The sequence below is a fragment of the Ylistrum balloti genome, unplaced genomic scaffold (genome assembly GCF_031769215.1).
Source record: "Ylistrum balloti isolate Yb309-2 unplaced genomic scaffold, AGI_CSIRO_Ybal_v1 Utg370450, whole genome shotgun sequence".
Lineage (NCBI taxonomy): Eukaryota > Metazoa > Mollusca > Bivalvia > Pectinida > Pectinidae > Ylistrum > Ylistrum balloti.
The window spans coordinates 2,215,577-2,240,146 of NW_026782299.1; the positions used below are offsets into that span (position 1 = coordinate 2,215,577).

At 34.1% G+C, this 24,570-nt stretch overlaps 1 protein-coding gene across 1 annotated transcript; it reads right to left on the reverse strand.

The window, feature by feature from the left end:
• Positions 1-1,791: 1,791 nt before the first annotated feature.
• LOC132555025 (phosphoenolpyruvate carboxykinase, cytosolic [GTP]-like) lies at positions 1,792-20,276 on the reverse strand. Its single transcript, XM_060219362.1, has 10 exons — positions 20,201-20,276; positions 8,162-8,422; positions 7,365-7,549; positions 6,863-7,066; positions 6,236-6,423; positions 5,834-6,047; positions 5,204-5,408; positions 4,359-4,462; positions 3,892-3,987; positions 1,792-2,425 (listed from the first exon to the last, which is right to left on the reverse strand). Exons 1-10 carry the CDS (start codon positions 20,257-20,259, stop codon positions 1,965-1,967), a joined length of 1,977 nt encoding a protein of 658 aa, XP_060075345.1. The 5' UTR covers positions 20,260-20,276; the 3' UTR covers positions 1,792-1,964.
• Positions 20,277-24,570: the final 4,294 nt, after the last annotated feature.

Genomic DNA, 24,570 nt, shown 5'->3' on the forward strand with positions numbered 1-24,570 from the left:
TTAAAAGAATATCTTTAAAACATGCAAAATGAAATAATGCAAGAACACAGAAAACCATGAATTTTTATGATCGTAAAATCATGGCTAGAGTGTTTTCATGATCATCATTAAGATTTTAAAAGACAATTCAGTGGCCTATTTAACTTTATAAAATGTAGGTGTCACTTAAATTTAAGGAAATTCTTAATTTAGAAACTTTGGTCTACACTCATTATTTAAGAAATATTCTGCTACACAAGAGCAAGTATCATACATAAGATTTCCAACATGTCAGAAATCTATTTTTAGTCGTTTTAAAACCATAACATTTACATGAAACACACCTGAAATGTGTAAAATTTGTTTACTTTTCAACAATGAAAACAATAGAATGAACATGATATGAAAAGGTAATTAAAAAATCTATCAGTAATACCAACTTGTATCATGTATAACAAAATAAATAACAAAATTATAAGATTGTGGATTTGTTACCAAATTCCCAGTAAAATATATCAACTTAAAAGTAGAGAGTACAAAAGGGAATGTTTAAGATATATCTAACACTAAAACCATGACTGACAATAAATAGAACAAATCTTGAATGAAAAATATATTCTCTGTTTAACAAATATGAAGAACACTTTATGAAAAATGAAATTTTAATTTGACAAATTTTATGAAAACATGAAATTTTTATTAAGACTTTGCAATAACAAAAAAGTGCATTAAGAAATTGAAAAATAGGAATATGCACTGGTAATTTAATGAAAAAAATAATAATGGAGATTTAAAAATTCTAGCATATAAGATAATTATAAAAACAAACATCACATATTGAAAGTGTTTATAAATTTCTAAAAAATTAGATTAAATGTGTACAACATTAAACATATAAATCAATACAGTCACACATCTTTTATCCATTTCAAATTTATCCATATATTTCATTTTTATAATTTTTCTCTCCATTGGTACAATTATTTGAATACAAAAATACATTTTAAAAAAATATCATTTGAGAATGACAAAGTTTGAAAATTGGAGTGAATTTCATGACTTGATTGCAAAATTTGAAAACAAAAAATATAGCTGAGGTACAGAACAAATTGCATTTGTTACATGGTCAGCCATATGTAAATTCTCCTGATGTCAACAAGCATGGTTATCTCCCTTGTTGTATTTTTTTTAAGCAATATTTAAAATTGATAATATATTTTCTGAAATATAATGGAATAGATATTTATAATATTGATAATTAATTAGGTTCATGCAATTCTAAATTGATTAACACTGACATTAATTAAGCTAAAACCACATCATATACAGATTTACTACAATGCACAGAACATGTGGAGCCAAAAAAGTAAATTCTTTTTAAATGAAAGTAAATAAAATTCCTTTATGACTAAAAATACTACAAAAAAGATTTCGTTACTCGTTCACTTAAGAATGAAATTGTATTTTATCTCCCTCATCATGAATAATTATAAAACTATACTGAAAAAGTTTAAAACACAATATAATCAGCAGTTATCATGCAATTTTGGCTTTTCAATAATAAATGAAATAGGCAAAACTTTTACAAACGGGTTGAATTTACTTAAGGGTGTAAACTGATAAAGGCCATTAATTGATTTGAATACTTTGTGTTATATGAAACCCTGTATATTATGTCACCCTGTATATTACAATATTTGTGCATTATGACATTCTGTACATGGAAATGCCCTGAGTACTCTAACACTATATCTTAATAACCCTTACAAAAGGACGATGAAATCCTACTCATAAACCATATAATAACTTCTGTTAGTCATCAACCACACTCCACATTATAATGACACCATGATACAGTAACACTAAGTAGGCCACTGTTTTGCTTCGTAGTTTATAGACTTCAATACAAAAGTCCAGAGTACTATAAACCACAGCATATTGATTTGTAAAAATATTGTGTAACAAGACCTAAATGAAGACAGCCTTTACAACATAGATTTCACTCGCTTTTCTAGACTCTGTAGTTCTGTTGTGATTTCTGCAGGAAGGTCTTCGTGTACTTGCTCGTCAAAGTATTTCTTAACATCCACAACTTCCTGCAGCCAGCTGTCCTTTGGAAGGTGAAATAATTCCTCCATATCTACTTTTTCATTCAAACCTTCCATATTAATTGACCCCTCTTTTGGGATGTAACCTACAGCAGACATCTTGGCACAGTCCTCTCCATCAATACGACGGAAGATCCAGTCCAACACTCGTGCATTTTCCCCGAATCCCGGCCAGATAAACTTGCCCTCTTTGTTCTTCCTGAACCAGTTGACATGGTAGATTTTTGGCAGTTGGAGGCCAGGTTTTTCCTGGAAACTTAACCAGTGCTGCAGATAGTGACCAAAGTTGTATCCAAAGAATGGCCGCATGGCAAAGGGATCGTGCATTATGACTTTGCCTGTAAAATGAAAAATATATTTAGAAACCATGAAAGAAACTATCATACTTATCAAAATTTGTCTACGTATGGAAACTATTTTGGTTGAAATGTTTCAACATAAAGGTTTTAAGGTAGTTTTCAACACTTTGAAATAGAGCATATTTTCCTGACAACTTTGAAAATGAAAACAAAACAGATGCTGCATCTCAAGCATGATTAATTTTAGAGCATTGAAAAATTTAAAAGAAATAAGTTCAACAACTTCAGCCATTTTTTTCAAAGAAAATTTGACCTGAATATATCTATTTGCAAATGTTTTGAATGTTATTTCTTATTATTTTTAACATTGGTGTAAAATTAATTGATTGTATAACACAGCTGACTTTTCAAAGATCATAATAAAAATGATTTCCCATAAAGCCTACATTTCTTATCATGACAATCTTCAGAAATATGATATATTATCAATGTGACTTATCAGACTTATGTTACTTTTATTTTAAAACAAATTACACTTTATCTTCACAAAGATACTTACCGGTACTTTTATGAATATTCAAAAAGATATTTACTTTTATGAATATTCACAAAGATATTTACTTTTATGAATATTCACCATGGTATTTGTTTTTATGAATATTCAAAAAGATATTTACTTTTATGAATATTCACAAAGATACTTACTTTTATGAATATTCACCATGGTATTTGTTTTTATGAATATTCACAAAGATACTTACTTTTATGAATATTCACAATGGTATTTGTTTTTATGAATATTCACAATGGTACTTACTTTTATGAATATTCACAAAGATACTTACTTTTATGAATATTCACCATGGTATTTGTTTTTATGAATATTCACAATGGTACTTACTTTTATGAATATTCACAATGGTATGTTTTTATGAATATTCACAAAGATACTTACTTTTATGAATATTCACAATGGTACTTGTTTTTATGAATATTTACAATGGTATGTTTTTATGAATATTCAAAAAGATATTTACTTTTATGAATATTCACAAAGATATTTACTTTTATGAATATTCAAAAAGATATTTACTTTTATGAATATTCACAATGGTACTTGTTTTTATGAATATTCACAATGGTATTTGTTTTTATGAATATTCAAAAAGATATTTACTTTTATGAATATTCACAAAGATACTTACTTTTATGAATATTTACAATGGTATGTTTTTATGAATATTCACAATGGTACTTACTTTTATGAATATTTACAATGGTATTTACTTTTATGAATATTCACAATGGTACTTGTTTTTATGAATATTCACAATGGTACTTACTTTTATGAATATTCACAATGGTATGTTTTTATGAATATTCACAATGGTATGTTTTTATGAATATTCACAAAGATACTTACTTTTATGAATATTCACCATGGTATTTGTTTTTATGAATATTTACAATGGTATGTTTTTATGAATATTCACAATGGTACTTACTTTTATGCTCTGCAGCAGCTGTAGCCTCTGACCTCATAGAGGCACCAATGTACACACCATGCTGCCAACTCAATGCTTCATACACAAGTGGTACACCTGGAACACACATACACTTTTCATTACTCCTTATATAAATTACCTTAAGAAATATTTGGTGTATAAATAAAACATGCTTGGAACCATGTTTCATATTCAGTGAGTCCAAAATGCTCACACATCACTTCTGACTACATCAATATTAAGTTTTTGAAGAAAGATATGTACATATTCTAAATCTTATGAAACAGTGATGTCATAATTGCTAACAATTTCACTCTTTTGATTTCAAACTTGTGAACGAACACAATTTAATACACATTTAATCCTAGCAAACAATATATTAAGAATAATGTAATGATTCCAAAATTCATTTTCAATTTAAACCTTACTGATAATTAATCGTATAGAAATCAGGTTTTTTTACTTACCCTCAGGACGTCTTCCTCCAAATATGATGGCATCAATAGGGACTCCCTCAGGGCTCTCCCAGGCAGGGTCCATGATAGGGCACTGGGCAGCAGGTGTACAGAACCTACAGAACATGTGGTTATCATTGGTTAACAAGCTTCATCATTAAAGTCCAAATGTATTGTAGTGAATGATTGCTTCGTTTGATGCATTAGATATTAATAGACTTGTACATAACAGTATCTGTGGTTATTGTGACAGGGAATGAAACAACTCGTCTGGTTATGTTCCTGTCTAACTGTTATTTAACACCGAGGAAGGAAGCCAACATTGGTGAAACAACAGGCTTTATTTGCTATAGTTTAGAAAACGTTTTGTGAAACTAAAAATGCAAACAATGGATATGGGAGGAATCAGAATAATATTAATTTGTCAATGTGTTTTATATCAAGTAGTACCCTCAAGAAAAACTGGAGACTCTGATAAAACAAGGATGAGAAAGTCAAACCAAAACGAAATAATTAAATCCGAACAATTCAAGTAATTCTAGTTAATTACGGGGGTGCATAAGCTTAGTCTGTAGAGCATTTAAGTAGGGGCAGCAACAGCTTATCTGTAGAGCATCTGACTAATGTACTATAGGTTCAATCTTGTCTAGGCCCGTTAAGTGTTTCTAAGGAAGCTGAGATCATGACCTTGACTGTGTCCTTGAGACAGACACTTTACATAAATTGCCTGTGATTGACCTGTTGTATATTGATCAGTGAGGTAGTCATCACTTACTACTAGAAAACCCTATCTTAAAATGACCTTCTGACAGGGAAATAAACTCAGTTAAGAAGTCAATCCTGACAAATAACAGTACCTGGAGTTAGGGTGAGCAGCATTTCCTCCATCCATTGGTGTCCAATCCTTCACATTGAGCCATGAGGTAACAGAAGTTCCATCGTCTGTTTCATTTTCCATACCTTCCCAGAATACACCACCATCAGAAGTCTCTGCTACATTTGTAAACACAGTATTGCTTTGGATTGTCTCCATGGCATTTGGGTTTGTTTTCATTGAGGTTCCTGTAATCAATATATTAATAAATTGAAAAGAAAGTTTGAAAATATTAAAAAAAGGTAGTCACCTTCATAGAAATCTATTTTACTACGTTGATAAAATAAAGTCTTATCAGCTCAGTATGTATAACTCTAACAGTATATGACTGAATAATGCTGGTTTCTCAAAAACACTAGGTAAGGAAAAGAATAATTCAACAATAATGAATCATAGAATGAACATGCAATACTGCAGTATAGAAATATTTATGTTGATCTTCATCATTAACTTCAAATATGACAGCAGCTGGGAAGTCTTTTCTACAAATACTAATTAAGTAGACAGATTTATAACTATATCGTGATTCTTTGCATTTCTACTAAGTCATCTTTACTTATCATACCTATATCATTAAGGTAAAAAAAATTGGAAAATCTTCGACAAATTGTACCTGGTGCCACACCGAAGAATCCTGCCTCTGGATTAATAGCTCTAAGGCGGCCATCTTTGTCGAACCTCATCCATGCTATATCATCACCAACACATGTGATTTTGTAACCTGGGAGGGAGGGATTCATCATAGCGAGGTTGGTTTTACCACAGGCACTCGGGAATGCTGCAGCGATATATTTCTTCTCTCCCTTAGGGTTCTCAATCCCAAGGATCTATAAAACAAAAAAAGTAATCAAAACATCCATTTCCCAAAATATTTAATTTCCATATTTTACAAACTTGTACCAAAACACTGGTAGTAAAGATTCTTTGAAATTACAAACTGGAATTCCTGTTTTTTAATATGTTTAATATGAAATTTGTCTAATATGTAATACAAAAACAAACTAACAGTACCCACCAACATATGTTCAGCAAGCCAGCCTTCTCTTTTGGCAAGTATAGAGCCAAGACGTAAAGCAAAACATTTTTTGCCCAGGAGTGAATTTCCACCATATCCGCTGCCAAAAGAACAGATCTCATTCTTGGCTGGTAAGTGAGCAATAATGGTTTTCTTAGGGTCACAAGGCCAGTTGTTTTTTAAAGGCTCTAGAAAAAGTAGAGGAAAACAATATGTATAAAATCTAACATTTATGTCATGTCCCTTTTAAAAAATAATGTGATGCTTTAGGGAAAATAAACTTATATATAAATATAAATTTTAAATAGTTAGGCATTCACTTGTCACAGTGGTGTTTTTTTTTCTATTGAACTGTGAAAAAGATTCTAATTCAATATCAGCTTAAACTCTTCTTTTTCTGTCAACTTGTCATTTTAAGATAATGCATGCATGTACCTGTATTTTTGATGTCCTCATATTACAGAGGAAATATGTCACTGAAAAGTCAAAGGTTTATACTCCAAATATTTTTCATGTTCAAGAATTTGTCTGTGTCGAGGAAGGAAATCATACAACTCTTTTATTCAATAAAAGAAAGTTTTTCTCTATTCTTAAAGTTGATGAGAAAGAAGCAATATGCAGGCTTACCTGAAATGGGGAGAGGCCTGCCTACTGAATGCAGACACTTGACAAAGTCGTCGTCACCCAGCGTCTGTAGCACCTTGGCACCCATACGAGTCATGATCCTCATGCTAGCCACAACATATGCTGAGTCTGTCAACTCTATGCCAATCTTGGAGAGAGGTGAGCCAATCGGCCCCATACTGAATGGGATCACATACATGGTCCTTCCTGTGGTAGGAGTTTTCATTTTAAATATTTATTTCCGATAAAATGATACAAGATCAACAAAATTGAAGTGGCATTTATTAAACACAATACCCCTAAAGGTTCCATAGACTGTAAGTACAGCGTTCAATTACTCCCTGTTAATTAAGGCTTTCATTCATGGCTACACAGTATATGAGACATACTCTTAACAATGTGATGCATAGAATGACAAATTACAGGCTGATTTATTAGAAAATAAATTTGAATAGTGCTACATCTATGATATCACTAGTAGAAGACATGTTATAGAGTCACCTACCACTCATACAACCAGGGAACCTTTCCTCCATTTCCTCTTCTAGGTCATTCGGACTAATCCAGTTTCCCAATGTACCGGAAATCCCTTCCTTACGGACTGGAATTGTGTCACGCTCATTTTCTGTTGACATGAACGTCAGCTTCTCTACGCGAGCAACATCAGCAGGATCAGTCCTTGCTAGCCAACTATAAGGGAGATAACTCTTCATTACATATACACAAAGACTGATCACATGGTATACTAATAAATTTAATAAATATGATACAGAAATTCAACATAAACTTCATTTGTTTTACAACAAGTACAAAACTATTTATTTGAATTCCAAACCCTTATTGGCCCAGATGTAAGCATGTCAGGCAGTTGACCCCTGAACCTTTTCACAGGAAATAAATTACGACAATAAGAATTGAATCTGGTGATAATTTTGTTTTGAGGTGATTTGGTGACTTGATAATGTATTCTCCAAGAAATATTTATGAGTAATTCATCACAAAACTCTAAAAGCAGAACTTAGACTGTTTGCTCGAAACATTTTAATATCAGAATAGATTTATAAAATTTTTGAACATCTGTTGTTAATGCTAATTAAATGTTATCTGATGATTCTAATCTGGTGGCAGCTGATCAGTCCTATTTCGCCAAATCAATAATTTATATAAAAAATTAAAATATATATAAATATCACATCTTTAGATTCAAATTTGAAAATAGGCAATAATTACTCGCAAACAGTGATCAAAATAAATATTCTTGAAATATATAAAAAGTTGGACGGATCAGGTCATGAAACTCACCAATTTTCCATCTTGTGGAGTGGTTTGATCATACCATCCCTCTGGAGGAGGTACAGGAGAAGGTTGTTCTCACTATCCGATCCGTCACAGATGTGGATTGAAGAAGGCTGGCATAGTCGCACATTATGGTCCACGTAGGCTTGGACTTTCTTGGGTAGATTATTCCACTTTCCGTAGAGGATGTTTGGAACAGAGTGAGAGCCATTCCTGGTTTGGGGAATGGATGTGGTATGCTTTATAAGCCGTGATGCAAACTTCACACTGAAAAAGATAAAATTGGATTTGTTTTTGTAAATTTAGGTGCTTGGTACAATAATGAAACAGTTCTGTATTGATCCTTATGACATTTAATGTCGATCTGTGATCTTATATCATCTGACTTTTTTTCCCCACCTTGCCCCCTCTTGATGTGTAATAATTTGAGATAATGCTACACTACTAAAGACCCTACTAGTTATTATTATGTTTAACAGTCCATCTAAGTCAACTGTCTTAAAAATAAAACAAAATTTACAAGAAGGTTCTATCTTTGAAAGAAGAAAGATCTCCCTAATTACACACTAAATTATTGGTTATAATATATCAAATGTTGTAAAATACCAAAACTTCGCCCAACACCAATCTGCTGTTGTCTCCAGTTAGAGAATAACATAATGTTTCACGACATTGGAGGTAAAATAACCGATCTCAACCCGAGGGGAAAGATGATTAAGATGGCAAACACAAGAGTTGGCAACATAAACATCTTTTCCCGAGGCTAGCTTTATTAGGTACTCGTATGCGTTTTCGTCGTCCCAATGCTTTGCATTATTGATGTGATTTAATTATTGATGTGACGTCAGTGAATTGTTACTGGGACGCCATGTCACTGTCCTGACAGAGAAATTCCGTCTTATCCTGACAGGAAAATTCCCTGTCTCAACTCTAGCATGAGACAAGGAAATCACCCCGTAAGATAAGCTGCATGTATTTGTCCAGGTTACCTTATCTATCCTCCAATAAGCCCAGGGGATCAACAATTGACTTTTACATTTCAACTTCAGGGATGGGCTTATTATAGGACAATGAAATCGTAACACTGGTAAATAATTTTACCAAACATCAACGTATATATGAGTGGGCTTATCACCAGACAAGGACTAAATGTTGATAGATACAATTAACATGAAGAGCTCTGCAACATGCAAGATGTAAGTTCTCTGTAACAGACCAGTTAGTTTATCTCGAAAAGCCCAGCTGGTTTATCTGGAACAGTCCAGCTGGTTTATCTGTAACAACCCAGCTGGTTTATCTGTAACAGCCCAGCTGGTTTATCTGTAACAGCCCAGCTTGTTTATCTGGAACAGCCCAGCTGGTTTATCTGGAACAGTCCAGCTGGTTTATCTGTAACAACCCAGCTGATTTATCTGTAACAGTCCAGCTGATTTATCTGTAACAGTCCAGCTGGTTTATCTGTAACAATCCAGCTGGTTTATCTGTAACAACCCAGCTGATTTATCTGTAACAGTCCAACTGGTTTATCTGTAACAGTCCAGCTTGTTTATCTGTAACAGCCCAGCTTGTTTATCTGTAACAGTCCAGCTGGTTTATCTGTAACAGCCCAGCTGGTTTATCTGTAACATTTGAGCTGGTTTATATGTAAAAACCCAGCTGATTTATCTGTAACAGTCCAGCTGGTTTATCTGTAACAGCCCAGCTTGTTTATCTGTAACAGTCCAGCTTGTTTATCTGTAACAGCCCAGCTTGTTTATCTGTAACAGTCCAGCTTGTTTATCTGTAACAGCCAAGCTGATTTATCTGTAACAGTCCAGCTTGTTTATGTGTAACAGTCCAGCTAGTTTATCTGTAACATTCCAGCTGGTTTATCTGTAACAACCCAGCTTGTTTATCTGTAACATTCCAGCTGGTTTATCTGTAACAGTCCAGCTTGTTTATCTGTAACATTCCAGTTGGTTTATCTGTAACAGTCCAGCTTGTTTATCTGTAACAGTCCAGCTTGTTTATCTGGAACAGCCCAGCTGGTTTATCTGTAACAGCCCAGCTGGTTTATCTGTAACAGCCCAGCTTGTTTATCTGTAACAGTCCAGCTTGTTTATCTGGAACAGTCCAGCTGGTTTATCTGTAACAGTCCAGCTGGTTTATCTGTAACAACCCAGCTGGTTTATCTGGAACAGCCCAGCTGGTTTATCTTTAACAGTCCAGCTGGTTTATCTGTAACAGCCAGGCTACATATTTGTAGTTTTATCTGTAACAGTCCAGCTGGTTTATCTGTAACAGCCAGGCTACATATTTGTAGTTTTATCTGTAACAGCCCAGCTGGTTTATCTGTAACAGCCAGGCTACATATTTGTAGTTTTATCTGTATCACTCCAGCTGGTTTATCTGTAACAGCCAGGCTACATATTTGTAGTTTTATCTGTAACAGCCCAGCTGGTTTATCTGTAACAGCCAGGCTACATATTTGTAGTTTTATCTGTATCAGTCCAGCTGGCTTTTAAATGTTCACTGTCTTCTCTCATCTTCATGGATGATGAAACAGCAAATTGCACCACACTATCCATACAGTATCACTCAAGTTACACTTATATTTGTATATCTAACATCTAACAAACAACTGCAATACATTTGCATAATTTTATGCGGTAAAATTTGAGTGTTTAGGCCACTTTAACCGAATTTTCCATTATTACAGCTGAAAGAAGAAACTTCATGAAAATATAGTACATCAAAGATCTAAGCTCAAGATTAACAACTTCTTACACCATAAACTATCAAATACCAAGCTTAATGGAGACAACTTCTGTAATTGACAATAACTGGTAATCCTCTTTGTTAAATACATGTACCAGGGTATGTTTTAATATTACTGTCAGGGTAGCTACTAGATACTACCCTATTTATCCTGCTATAAATTCAAGTGTAAACTTATTACTTCTCCCTAAAAGTTCGCGTTGACTTATCAGAGGCCTATGAAATAGCATAAATTCCTAACTAATATGAACTGCAATGCAATAGGTGGGCTTATTACCATGATTGGACTCATTGATGAATGAAGATGCTAAACTTTGTACCTAACACACCACTGACAAATTTGTCCCATAAAGATCCATTAGTCGTAAAGCATTTAACCTATGCCTTGTCATAAGCCCACACATATCTGCTGATCTTTTCATGGATTACAAACAAAAGCTACTTCCTTGTTCTTTAAGCCAGAATTTGTATGTTACCAGTGTTTCTTTTTATTTTGAATTGCTAGGATAAATGGTAACAACCAGAAGGGATTACATTTCATATTTTAATTTACATCTTCTCCACATCAGCCAGAAAATGAATGATTGAAGAATGCTTTTCAGAACAGAATCTACTGCATAATACTTGATTCCTATATTAAGTTATTTACAAATGAAAAGTTATTAGAAAACTTTCGATAAAGTTATGAGCTCTGTACATATCTATTCAATATACTACAGACTACAGAGGACGTATCACAGAAATAGTGGGAGTACTTCCGTAATAAGAGAACAGGTTTCCTAGACAAAAACATACTGCATGTGGTTTTCAGCGCTTTTCAGATTTCAATGCTTTGAAATAAAAAGGCAGCTCTGAAAGCATTGAGGCTGCTCGTCCATAAACCAGGGCACCAGAGAGACAACAATTAGCTCACGCAGATACATGTAAAAAAAACATGCAAAAGACAATTTAGTAATGTGACCTGCAGATCATGCACCTAACGACTTGAACAATGGCAAGCTTCAGTGGGTGCACATCAATAATTCACAGTGATTATATATACATTGTTGTAGCAACCACTTCACGCACAATGAGTATGCCAAGGTAGGGTGTTTCTGTATTGTTAGCTTCATAATACTGTCTGACGAGGGTACTGTAAATTACATAAAACTGCCCAGGGGTAGGAAATTTCTGTACTTTTATCAACATAATACTGTGTGAATAGGGGTAGGAAATTTCTGTACTGTTAATTACATAACACTGTCTGACGAGGGATAGGGAATTTCTGTATTGTTAATTACATAACACTGTCTGACGAGAGGTTGGGAATTTCTGTACTGTTAATTACATAACACTGTCTGACGAGAGGTAGGGAATTTCTGTACTGTTAATTACATAACACTGTCTGACGAGAGGTAGGGAATTTCTGTACTGTTAGCTACATAATGCTTTCTGACGAGGGGTAGGGAATTTCTGGGCTGTTAACTACATAATACTGTCTGCTGAGGGGTAGGGAATTTCTGTACTGTTAACTACATAACACTGTTTGACGAGGGGTAGGGAATTTCTGTACTGTTAGTTACATAATACTGTTTGCTGAGGTAGGGAATTTCTGTACTGTAATCTTTAAAAGTATAGATACAATATTTTTCACTATGTTTTATCTCGATACAGGTTATGTACAGGTACATAAATATATACCAATTTACGTAATTAAATGTATTTCTAGATTTTTTTTATCATATCATGCAAAATAAGTTTTAATTGCGACAGGGACCATTACATAAATCCTTACAACTACCCTTGCTGTCACAGATAATGCTAATTGATATAGAAGTAATTCTTATTCACTATTTAATCTATCTTGGCTACTGCAAGTTACACTAGAGTCAGTCATGCGTGACACATGAAAGCTATGGCCAGTCAGCAGTCTTGAGCAGACACTACTGTACAACACATTGCTTTTAAGTGTCATGATACACTTATAAAGCGATTATCAATACACGGGAGGAGAGTTGGGAGAGCCTTATTGGGAAACACCAATGACAATATTAAAGTTCTAATATTTGTGGTGGCCATGTTTGTTACTCGATTGAAAAACTTATTACACTTTTGTGCTCCTTACATTAAATCACACCTATTGTAGTAATATTCATCAAAATTGGACAATATCTAAATTTCAGTGACTGCAGCAGCCATTATGAATTTAAGAACAAATATCTTTAACACATCTTGACATGGTGATCAATATTCACACCAAGTTTCATTTCAATCAGACCAACAGTTACGGAGTAACAGTCTGTTATATTTTAGGCCAATCAGAATCTCTGGTGAACAAATTTGATGTCCAATGAAAAAAAAGAATAATCGGAAGTTGATTATCACTCCACACAACCATCTACACTTATGTGTAGTTTCATTTGAATCTGACCTTCAGTTTGTGAGAAATGTGTTAGACAAAGGGAGATGTAAGAATGAAAATAATAGTTCAAAACCATAAGTATTTATATAATAATACCAATTTTTATACAGTAACGACTATACACCAACTGCGCCGAGTACATCTTTACTAAATAAGTAGATTAAATAAATAAATAGAGCCAACGTCAGTATCAGGTAAGAGGTTTCTTCAGTGAGGCGCTTCACTTGAGCTTGGATACCAAAGGTATGCAGGGTGATTAACGAAATATTAAATATAAAACCGTAGGAGAATCAATCGCAACAAGAACAAGTGTCACCAGTTAGTGGGTAATTTTTACTAATTGTAACCTACGGTTTTACTAAATAAGGTGATTTGACCTTGTTTGGGGGATGTAATAACTAACAGTTATAAAAACCTCCTATGTTACAATCAGAAGTACCAAGTTACATGGAAGGTAATCAGATTTTAATCAGTGCATATAAATCTCATAGAAGACTGTTCTAATTACTTGAATTAATTATAATCTGGATTTCTACTAACAATAAAGTGAGAAGTGCTCAAAGAAATAGCTAGGAATCAACACTGATAATTTCTGGGTGTTTTAAATATTATCAACTTGTGTGTACATTTTCGGAAAACAAGATATTGTTCATATGAATAAGTTAATTACATAAGATGTACATGCAGTGCGCTGATGTACAGTTATGAAACAATATTAATTACTTTTCTGTGATACTATCATCTGCTGACTATTACTTAAGTTTCCCCAAATCCAAACCGTGACCTGACATCTGTCTGTCATTTCATTTATGGTCTAGGAGTCACAGAAAACTTGGGCTATATGCCAATATTAGTTATATCTCAACATCCGATATAATAGGAGTTTTGATGACACTGCAATAATCCAAATAAAAATACCTGAAAGAGAACATTGAACACAGAATCAAATTTTACGTCGGTAGCCTGCTGAAAGTTTCTGCTACTAAAAGCTATTAAGACCATGAGTCAGCTACAAAAAAGAAACACATCGAATGTATGTTAGACAAAAAACACCTGTCACTTGATTTTGTTTTAGAATGACCTTGAGGGTCTCTCCAAGGAACCATTTTTTAATCATGCTTTTTGTTTAATGTCCAACATTTGAATTAGAATTCTGACTCAGAAGAGAGTTTAGAAAGTTTTCAATGTCAGTTACAGTATGACAAACTGCACACAGTGTTTCTAGTTTATGTAAACATATATCAACTAGATTAGATCAAATTTCTTACAAAATCTTAAACCTTTAATTTGTATCAGCATTATATGATAATGGTAGGGTGCTAAAGGAGTGGTTGTGATTTTCATTGTGAAGAAGATTTAACAAACCATCTGTACTAAACACTGGACACAAGGATTCATACAGTCTAGTTTACTGGACTAAAAATTAACAAACAGAGAATAAGAATATCACAAAAGGAAGAGACTACACTGTATGGCTGTTCAATATTACTACATACATATGTAGGAAGTGTGATATATTATTAACACCATACAATGGACGTAGAAAACATGCTAGTACGTAAATATATGAAAAGCTGTGTTGAAATACGAACATGAATAGTATATTGATAGTTCAGCATTTTGCATTATGGTTATATGACTTTCAAAAGATTTCCACAGCTGGATATTCAGTGAACATCGATCTGCTCTCTCATAGCTTATAAAAGCACTAGACAAAAAGTGTCTGTCTACGGACCATATACATGTAAGTTCTGCGTACATTGCAAATGATCTGTTAATGTATTCGTTGTGTTGAGGATGAGAGATCCTGTGCATAACTAGAGTTGATTAAAATGGCATTGACAGTCTGAAATAATCATATTTTATCATAAGTTGTGAACTTGTAGTTAAACTTCACTCACAAGGAACACTGTGTGTTCAGCCCATTACACAAGTGGGAATTTTTAAGATTCTTTAGTAACGTGGTAGCTTAGGAAGAGAGGAGAGGGGAGGAGGCATGCTTACAGGAAAATTTACAATTTCAGAGGTTAATCTGAAACTGCCATGTTACTCCTTCAGAAAGTACATTGCCTACATGTTAAAATCGGCATAGGACAATTGAAAACGATGAATCATCTGTTTGACAAAATTTGGGTGACCTCTGTTGTATGACTTGGAACAGCTGATCAACTGACCTACTTCAAAGTCTTATCAGAAATTGTCTTGAAAAAGAAGCTTTGTTAGTTTTATGCTAACAATCCCTTATGTATATAAAATACATCTAGATTTATAGCAAATTCTTCAAGAATATGTTTTGAACAATTTTTAACTGGACTTCAAACATATTCGGTTAAAGCATCAATTCAAAATTGAAAGTATGATAATAATAATTCCATTTCATCCTCTTTTTCACAGATTTATTGTTACAACTATCAAACTAAAATGTAAATCAATTATAAAACCAGTAAATTTCAATTTGATAAAGCTGACCTAGAAAAAATTAAAATTAATTTGAATTGATTTGAATTTTTTAAGCTGACAAATCTTGACTTGTTAGTTTCACAAAATTGACCTTATCTTATAGATTCATGCCCCTTGAAGTAAAAATAAAATATTGGTAACAAATTGAAAAAAATAATAATACTGAGAAAAAAACACAAGTAATTTGCTTGAGTTCAGCATAAAGTGAGTTATCATCAAAAAGTTTAAAAATGGGTCAAAATAAATCTGACAAGGCTTCAAGAACACTCTGCATTAGCTTATCTCAAGAATGACTACCAACACGAATATAGCGGTCGCAGTTATCATGTCTACATGATGTCAAGTCAAGGTTACCCAGAGACTTACATATTACATTTAAATCTCTAACAAGTAGTACATTTAAGGGTTAAACAAGATACAGATGAAGCAATAATGATATCTCTCTCTAGAAAGACCAAAAATCAATAAAAAGCACAAATGAATTTTTAAAATAAATAATTAGATTCCGTTTCAGGGTTTCTTAACAATTGGATGCTGTAAAATTTTTCAGTACAACAATCAAGCTGAATGACCTGTCTTTGTTTTCTAAGTAAAGGAAAATAATTCTGTTACATGTTTAATGTAGGCAGTTGTTGGCACATTAGAATATATATTTAAAGGCTTCAAATTAATCAGCTTGTACACATTTCAACATGGAATTCTCATATGTGGCTGTTTGGTGACCTCATAGAGCTTATCATGAAACCTGGGTCACTCAAGGCCTTAAACAAGAGAACCTTTACCATATCAGGATTATATAGCACATATATAAGTATGTGTTATCTCAATTTTATCATCAAGCTTAGTCTGTTATTACTGATGGTTAAACACGTGTTCGCTCACGTTCAGAGCTGAAATAGTCACAAATCGGAAAGTGCATTTAATTTCTAAATTTAAACTACTATAAATTTAAATAATACTGAAATTTGAAACAAGTCTGTTTGCATCTGACCTCTCCCTTTTCAGGAAACACTGCATGAATATATGAAGTTATTTATCATCTTTAGATTTTGTCAGTATTCCAAACATGAACATGATCTTTTAAACAATTTAAATCTTGTTCTTATTTTTCCCTTAAATGAACAAGAAAAAAGACATTTTAGATTTACAATGATAATGGTTTGCTCGTTAACTCATGTAACACATAATAATACTGTTTCACATTTTTATGCCTTTTTGTTTTATGAAATTCAAATTGAATTATTAGAAGAAAACCCACAAAACTAAAATATATATTATCGATTGTATTTCAGACGATTGCACAAAATAAAACCAATTTTCTTAAAATACACATTTCATGGAGAAAAGGAGCAAAGTTTGTAGTGCTAAGGAGAATCCGGAGCACCGGTCCGTGTCTCTACTAAACTTATAGTCACTTGTGTACACCTTTCTCAGCTGATCGTCATTCATAAATTGTATGAAAATATGAAATGAAAAGTTTAAAACTAAAACGTAGAGGAGATCGAGAATGAATTACCTCAATAAACTCCGGAAACCAACCATGGCGAGGGATGCGGGGGAGAGAGAGTAGATATTCTTCAGGTGCCAACCCAGCCACTGCTTACGCCAAACCCAAGCCACACATCACCAGCACAAAGAGTTCACTTCCGGTACACACTGGTTGTAGGAACAGGTGCGTATGGAAATTAACCTATAGTTTTTCTTCTGTGGTTTTACGCGCATTGTACCCTGATATCAATATATATCTTTTTATTCTTTTAAAGTTACTGCGCGTTTGTTCTGATATAATATTATATATCTTTTTGAAGAAAACGAGTGTATATAAATGAAAAACGAGAGCAATAATAGTGAAGTGTCATATGTCAATGTCATTTACGTTAATGATATGGCGATGTTTTCAGTGCATTAAAGTCAACGTAAATGATGTCGCATGGAAATCAGTATTTCAGAAACTTGACTTCTATTGTACTTAAAAAGAAAAAAATATAGGTATAATATCAATTTAAAAACTGGAACTTCTTAATGGCCGATACCATGAAGCCGGTTACTTTCGGTGGAATATTGCTTAAAATAAATTAAACGATTTGTAACTCGGATGTGTAGAATAGTGAATTGAAAACAGGTATTTTTTTGCCGAATATCGATCTAGCGTTTCCAAACTTTCTAGTTCAAGCCGAACACTTCATCGAGCTTTATTTGTAAATAACAAAGAAAATATTTCCCTAAAGCTGAAGATAGTTAGGCGACTTTTCACACGACTATCAAAATTGTATTTTTTTTTTCATTTTGTAGTAACAGCCACGACAGCTAATTCCAATGTTCACGAAAATGAAACTGAAAATTTGAAAATCAGTGTCTAGAATTAATAAAGTAATTAGATAAAAAAAAATTACGCACGAGAAGAGTCCAGAAAATAAATTAAGAACAATTATAAGGATTTATTAGGATACATAATGGACAATATTTAACTATACTTGAAATAATATTGTTCATCAATACTTCTGTTTCTAATTTCGCGAATTCAATTAACCTTAACATTTTGTTTAACTTCTCAATGTACATCCGACAAAATTTCAAACTGTTTGACTGTAGTAGATTCTGTTGGGGCAAAGTGTTCAACGAACTTACAGTTTGTTGACTGAAGAAATGTTTTCTTAAGTCTTAAGAATTTTGAGAATGTTCCCTAGTTGCAGTTGTGGTTCCCCTTTCATATAAGTTTTCAGTAACTCTTTTATTGTACATATTGCTTGTAACACTTGAAAATAAAATCCAGGCGTGCATGAATTTCAAGATGGCGATTACTGAACTAGATAAATTTAATATCTCTCCAAGACATGACTTTATCAGATAGACAAACATAAAACATTGTCAGGTAAGAACTACATATTTCCATAGTCAGAATTGTTTATTAATATTACCAGAGACAACGGTCACGACACAACAAATGTACACAGTACATATACATATATGTTCCAGGAAGATTAAATCTACAATTATACACATGTGTTTCGAGAAGATAACAAAAATGTCCGGAAATCACTGTAACCGATTAACTGGTGTTATTGTTTCGCACTACGAAAGAACATACGGAGCGTACGTATCACATACGTACTGCATGCGAGAAAAAATTCTTATCATGCAGGCAGGTATTACACTCATGCTAATGTGATATAGACTTCGCCAAACGACTTTAAGATGTTACGGGCCTTGAGGTGAATTTTACGTTTACGTTTTTCGCAGACAATTATGTGACGTCATCAAGAGTAACTCCTTTATGACGTCATAATAGTGCTATTACATATGAATGAAATTGATGACATGACACAACAGGCCATTTAATGTCAAAAATGCGTTTTCAAAATCGTGTGACATGCGCTAAGAATGAACATTCTAGGAAACTATATTTCAAGCTAGACATAAAGTATATCATGCTATTTTTGAGGTTCTTTTCAGCACTTAAAACACTCCAGTGTATTCATAAAATCAGGGGTTTGTAAGTCCGATGAAGAGGCAAATCTATTCGACTATTTCTGTAAAACATTATAAGGTAAACAATATGTGTATTTTATGCGGGATCAGGAAGTGAGGGGGTATTAAAATTTTTGTTTACTCTTTAATATAAGCGTAACATGTCACCACTGACATAAAGGTGGGCCATAGCGTGACCACGCGGATTTTTCTAAAGAAACGGTTGCGTCATCATGGAGACATTTGATTGGTCGTCTCATGCCAGTCTTCTGAGTAAATGACAACATTGTATGACGCAATACACTAACCGATGCACTTTGTTGTATTATTGTTGTCATTAAAATGCAATAAAATACATTTTTCAGAAAGAATACAACACAAACGTGATTCGTATTGATGATATATAGTTTGTGATTGAAATTTTCTTTTTTTTTATTGACAATTCAGTGACCGATCGTTTGTTCCGTGTTGCTTAAATTGTAGTATCTTTTTGCTATAACACCGCACGATGGCTGCCCGCTCCCCGATATTTCGCTGTTATGTTATATTAAATGAAACTCTGTCTATATTTACGCTTTGTTTGTAAAGGACAAAACTACAATCTAGTTCATTATAGTTGTTTCTCGATGCATGGTCTGTCAATCAGTTTTAAAGAAAGGTTATTAACCTCAGACTATTTTTAGACACTATTTGGAGGTGTGTGAAAATAGCGCGATTTGATTGGTTGAGAGGGACAACGCCTCCAACGTAGCAGGTAAACAACATCAGCTGTAAACACGCTTGATAGTATAGTCTGACGAATTCAGTCTGTGATAAAGAGAGAACAATAGAAATCTAACAGAATTATGATAAGAAGTTCTGAAATGAAAATCTAATTTATCTAATACAGATGTATTTCTGAAATGAGATTTTAAACGAATTCACAAACATAAATCCAAGAGAAATAAAAAAAATCTTACCTTTCTTCGCCCTTGCTAGGACTAGTCGTTGAAGATTTCTCTATTCCTGTCTTCACCATTGTCACTGAGTATTCTCTAAATACAAATGTGCATTAAGTAGACTGTATATCGTCAGCACTTACAGCTTCGGAGATTTTGTTGAACTGATGCAATTCAAAGTGCGCGATCTGCCTTATATACATGTATTCTATCTATAGAATGACGTCACTCCTTAATAATAATGAATGTTTACTGTAGCGAGCGTACTGTCAGTATAGACAGGAATATCCCCCGTGACGGACAAGGTCACGATGGAAATAACCCGCACGTGCTTGTTTTTGTCCCAGAATAGAGTAAACACACTACACGAAACTGTTTCTAGGTCAGTCTGGAATTTATGCGAGTGTTATTTTTCAAGAGTCGGTAAATAAATGCAAGTCGGCCATCGTGTCTTTATCAATAAATGCACGGTGTCAATTAGGACCAAACAACAACAACAACAATGAAAAAAAGTGAATTGCATTATTGTCCAACTTCTTTAAGTACAGAACAAAACATACTTAGTGGACGTGTGTGATTCTTAAAAATCTAACCCACATCTTGTTTGTACATTACATAGATATTTTAGAACTGTTACAAATTCAATTCAGCAAGGAACGTATGTATTGTACCAGGAATGTCTGATATATGTTGATTTATATCATACGTCCCTAATTCATTCGTTCATTTCGAGATGGTAGACATTTTCACAATAATGACTAAAACCTACCGTCTTTCTGTATAAAGGGAAAAATTGATCCCCAGAGAAAAAGTGTGATAGAACTGATCCCCAGAGACAAAGTGTGATAAAAGCTATCCCCCGGGACAAACTGTGGTGAAATCTATCCCCAGAGACAAATTGTGAGAAAATCGATCCCCAGAGACAAAGTGTGATAGAACTGATCCCCAGAGACAAAGTGTGATAAAATCTATCCCCAAATCAAAAAGAGTGATAAAATCGATCCCCAGAGACTAATTGTGAGAAAATCGATCCCCAGAGACAAATTGTGAGAAAATCGATCCCCAGAGATAAAGTGTGATAGAACTTTATCTCGTGTCCCTTCCACCCCTACATATATCTAGTTGTTATAAGAGGAGATCGGACTTACGACCTTAGCACATTATACTTGTATCGTACACTTGATAATGAATATATATGAATGAGATGGTACTTTATTAACACAGAACTTTGTTTAAAGTACGATAGATGGAGATCACATGATTCGGTACTTTTTACTACCACGCATCTGCACGTGACTGACCCTTTGTCCGGTTTATCATCGTCAAGTTCCGTTACTGTCAAAGTAACCCTTCAGTTCATCCCGGACTCGGCCAAACAATGAAAAATGACACTGTCACAATAGGATTTTTTTCATAATGTCAAGACGAAACCATCTAGGCGGTACTTAGTGATATGGAACAGACTCGAAGTAAACCAGGTGTTTTTGATAACATATATTACGTACCTTGAAGACAAGTTTGTGGCAGGAATAACCAATAAGTTAACGAGTCACGAGCAATTTCTTTTCAAGATTAAATTTAAAAAACAGCAAGGAAATTTCATCATTGATATGTCTGATGATATTTTAGTAGATATTTCTTTCAAATATAATATTTTCAATGTAGTTTTTATAACATACTGGATGTTTATTGCACTTTTTATTGTCAAGTGAAGCTATTTTTAAGCTGAGATGAGGTAGAGACAAAACACAAAGGCGGGGCATATATAGAATCCTAACCATGTAGCTTATGTACATGTATTTCTATATACCGTTACCCACACTCGAAATCTGTACAAAGTCACGTGGAGTGAACGGAGAGGTAATCTAGTTTTCTTACAACGTTTGATAAATATATCATGCATGACTAAATAGCACACATAATAGTGGACTTTGGACTATCGACCGACGTCTCCATCGACCGTAAACACACTATCCGGTTTCTGTGTACATACAAACATACGTACTTCTAGAAAACTCGTTAAGTCACTGACAAGGAGAAAACACATATCTACGACACGGACGGGTGTAGGGGTGTGTGAAAACCGAGCATTCTGATTGGTTGATAGGGACAACGCCCACATAAACAACTCGTCTTAATTAATTGTTTTGTGAATTGCTTATCGCATCCGTGATCATAAAGACACATTGTAAATCATTTTGATAGGATATCTTTGATATGAGGTGAGGATAAAGGGGACATGACAGTGGGGTCGGGATTGAAGGGGAAGACGTGCGGGGGGGGGGGGGGGTTGGGTTGGAGTTTGGCCAAATGTAAAACCAGTCCAGCTACCTTAATCTCTTAGGGTATACATGTTTTGTTTGGACATAATTGAGATGCTACCTGACGGGTCAATTTAGATACCCATTTTGTTTGGTGGGCATTATATACGAGGACCTTTAAAGGCCTAGTTCTCATAAAGAACTTCGAGCAATTATATTTCTTCATAAGTACTCTTTTTTCATAATCTTACAATGCGTTGTTTACAGTTTGCATGACACGCTCTAAATGTCATCAGTAATCTGCATCCGACGTGACCTGTTATACATACGTGATGTTGACTTTGTTGTACTTTTTATTGTTTACCAGAGCGTGGCCAATATGTATGGTACCACGATATTAACCTGCTATTTCAAGTTATGTACCTCATCGTCGGGAATGGCAACGCTACACGTAAACAAATTTATGATGTTGCATCATTGTTGCTCTGATTTACACAGGGACTTGTTTTATTTACTTTTTCTAAAAATAGTACCTAGCTTCTAGTTTCTATGAACGAACACTTCTGACAAGATTCATAAATAGCCAGGGCTATGGGTGTGTTTCCAAACCTTTCTAAACAAAAGCAGAGAAAAAATAATAGCTAATATAATAAGCTGATGTCGGTAGTTATAAATAAAATCCATGTTCTCAGGAATGTTTTGGCTCTTAATGTACATGTATAATGTTTGTGTGAACTTTGGACTGTCTAATACACCGCCAGCCTTCGAGCAAACAACAGTATGGGGTGTGTGAGAATTGAGCATTCTGATTGGTTTAAAAGCGACAGCGTCCCCAACCAAGTGAAAAACAGATTGAGTCAGCTGTTACTCAAAACATGTCCGTGTTTATATGTGTGGTACATGGAATCGATAAATATCGGACATTTTATGTTTACCGGTTTGACAAGTTGGTTAATATCGTCATTTAAATTCTGTAACAATAATTATTGAATTCAGATTGACCAGCTTTCAATCACTTATCGAGCAATCTCTGCCAGAGTTGTCTTTTTCGAAACCCTATTATTGTACTTGGGGAATTAATATTTTGATGTTTTTACTAAAAATACCGAGAGAAAAAACCAAACAAACATACCATGTCGTGAAATAATTGTCCTTAGCGTGAGTTATCGCCCCTGTTCTAAATCATGTGACCTAATAGAAAAAAGAAGATGGAGTTACTGGCGGGGTTGCGACGAGATCCTAAAATTTGCACAAAAGACGGCCGACAGGTCAGTAATTACAAGTAAGTTTCGTTTTTATTGTAATCAATGATGTTATTATTTAACAGTTTATCCCTCCCACTGGACTCGGTTGTTAATTCAGCTCCATTCGATTGAAAGTTTACCTTTTTACTCCGATTGGTGCAGTGACTGCCAGTTACATACCCCAGGAAATACTGCCCGGCCTGAGGGAGCGGTTTCCCGTAATAGGTATTGTTTGCGGAACGTCTCTTCTGTGGGACTACTGAGTCCTGACAAGGAAAGATTACCTCAGGCCGACACCCCCACCCCAATGGCCACCCCTAAAAATATATTGAAAATCCTACCTTTACCTGGGTCCAGGGATCTGACATGCGGATCCACGCCCATGTTGCAGTAATTATATATAATACATCTTGTAGAGCACTTTAGACCTAGCCTCGCCTTTCAATACACACATATCTACATGTGGTCGACGCTGGGGTTAGATATTCATTTTTAATTATAATTCATAATAGGCCTACATGTTACATGCCACGGTGTGGGCTAGGGTGTGTGTGTGGAGGGGGATATATGTTAAGTATTGGATCTTTCAGATCAGTAGATCAATTAAAAGTTAATAAGTAGTTAACTTCGCTTGATAACAAGCATCAGATCTTGACAGATGTTTAAATTTTAACTCCATGGAAAATTCAATGTGTTAGGTAAATAGTACTGTAGTGAAACTGGACTGGGCAGATCAGTTGTGACCAGTTAGCTCAATAAGTTGAGCATCGGTTTGTAGTTTGGAAGGTCCTGGGTTTGAGCCCGCGGGTCTGGCGGCCCATTTTTTCTGCTCCTGTGTTACAGAACAATACCCCATCCTTTAATATTATAAGATAGCTATTGTTTT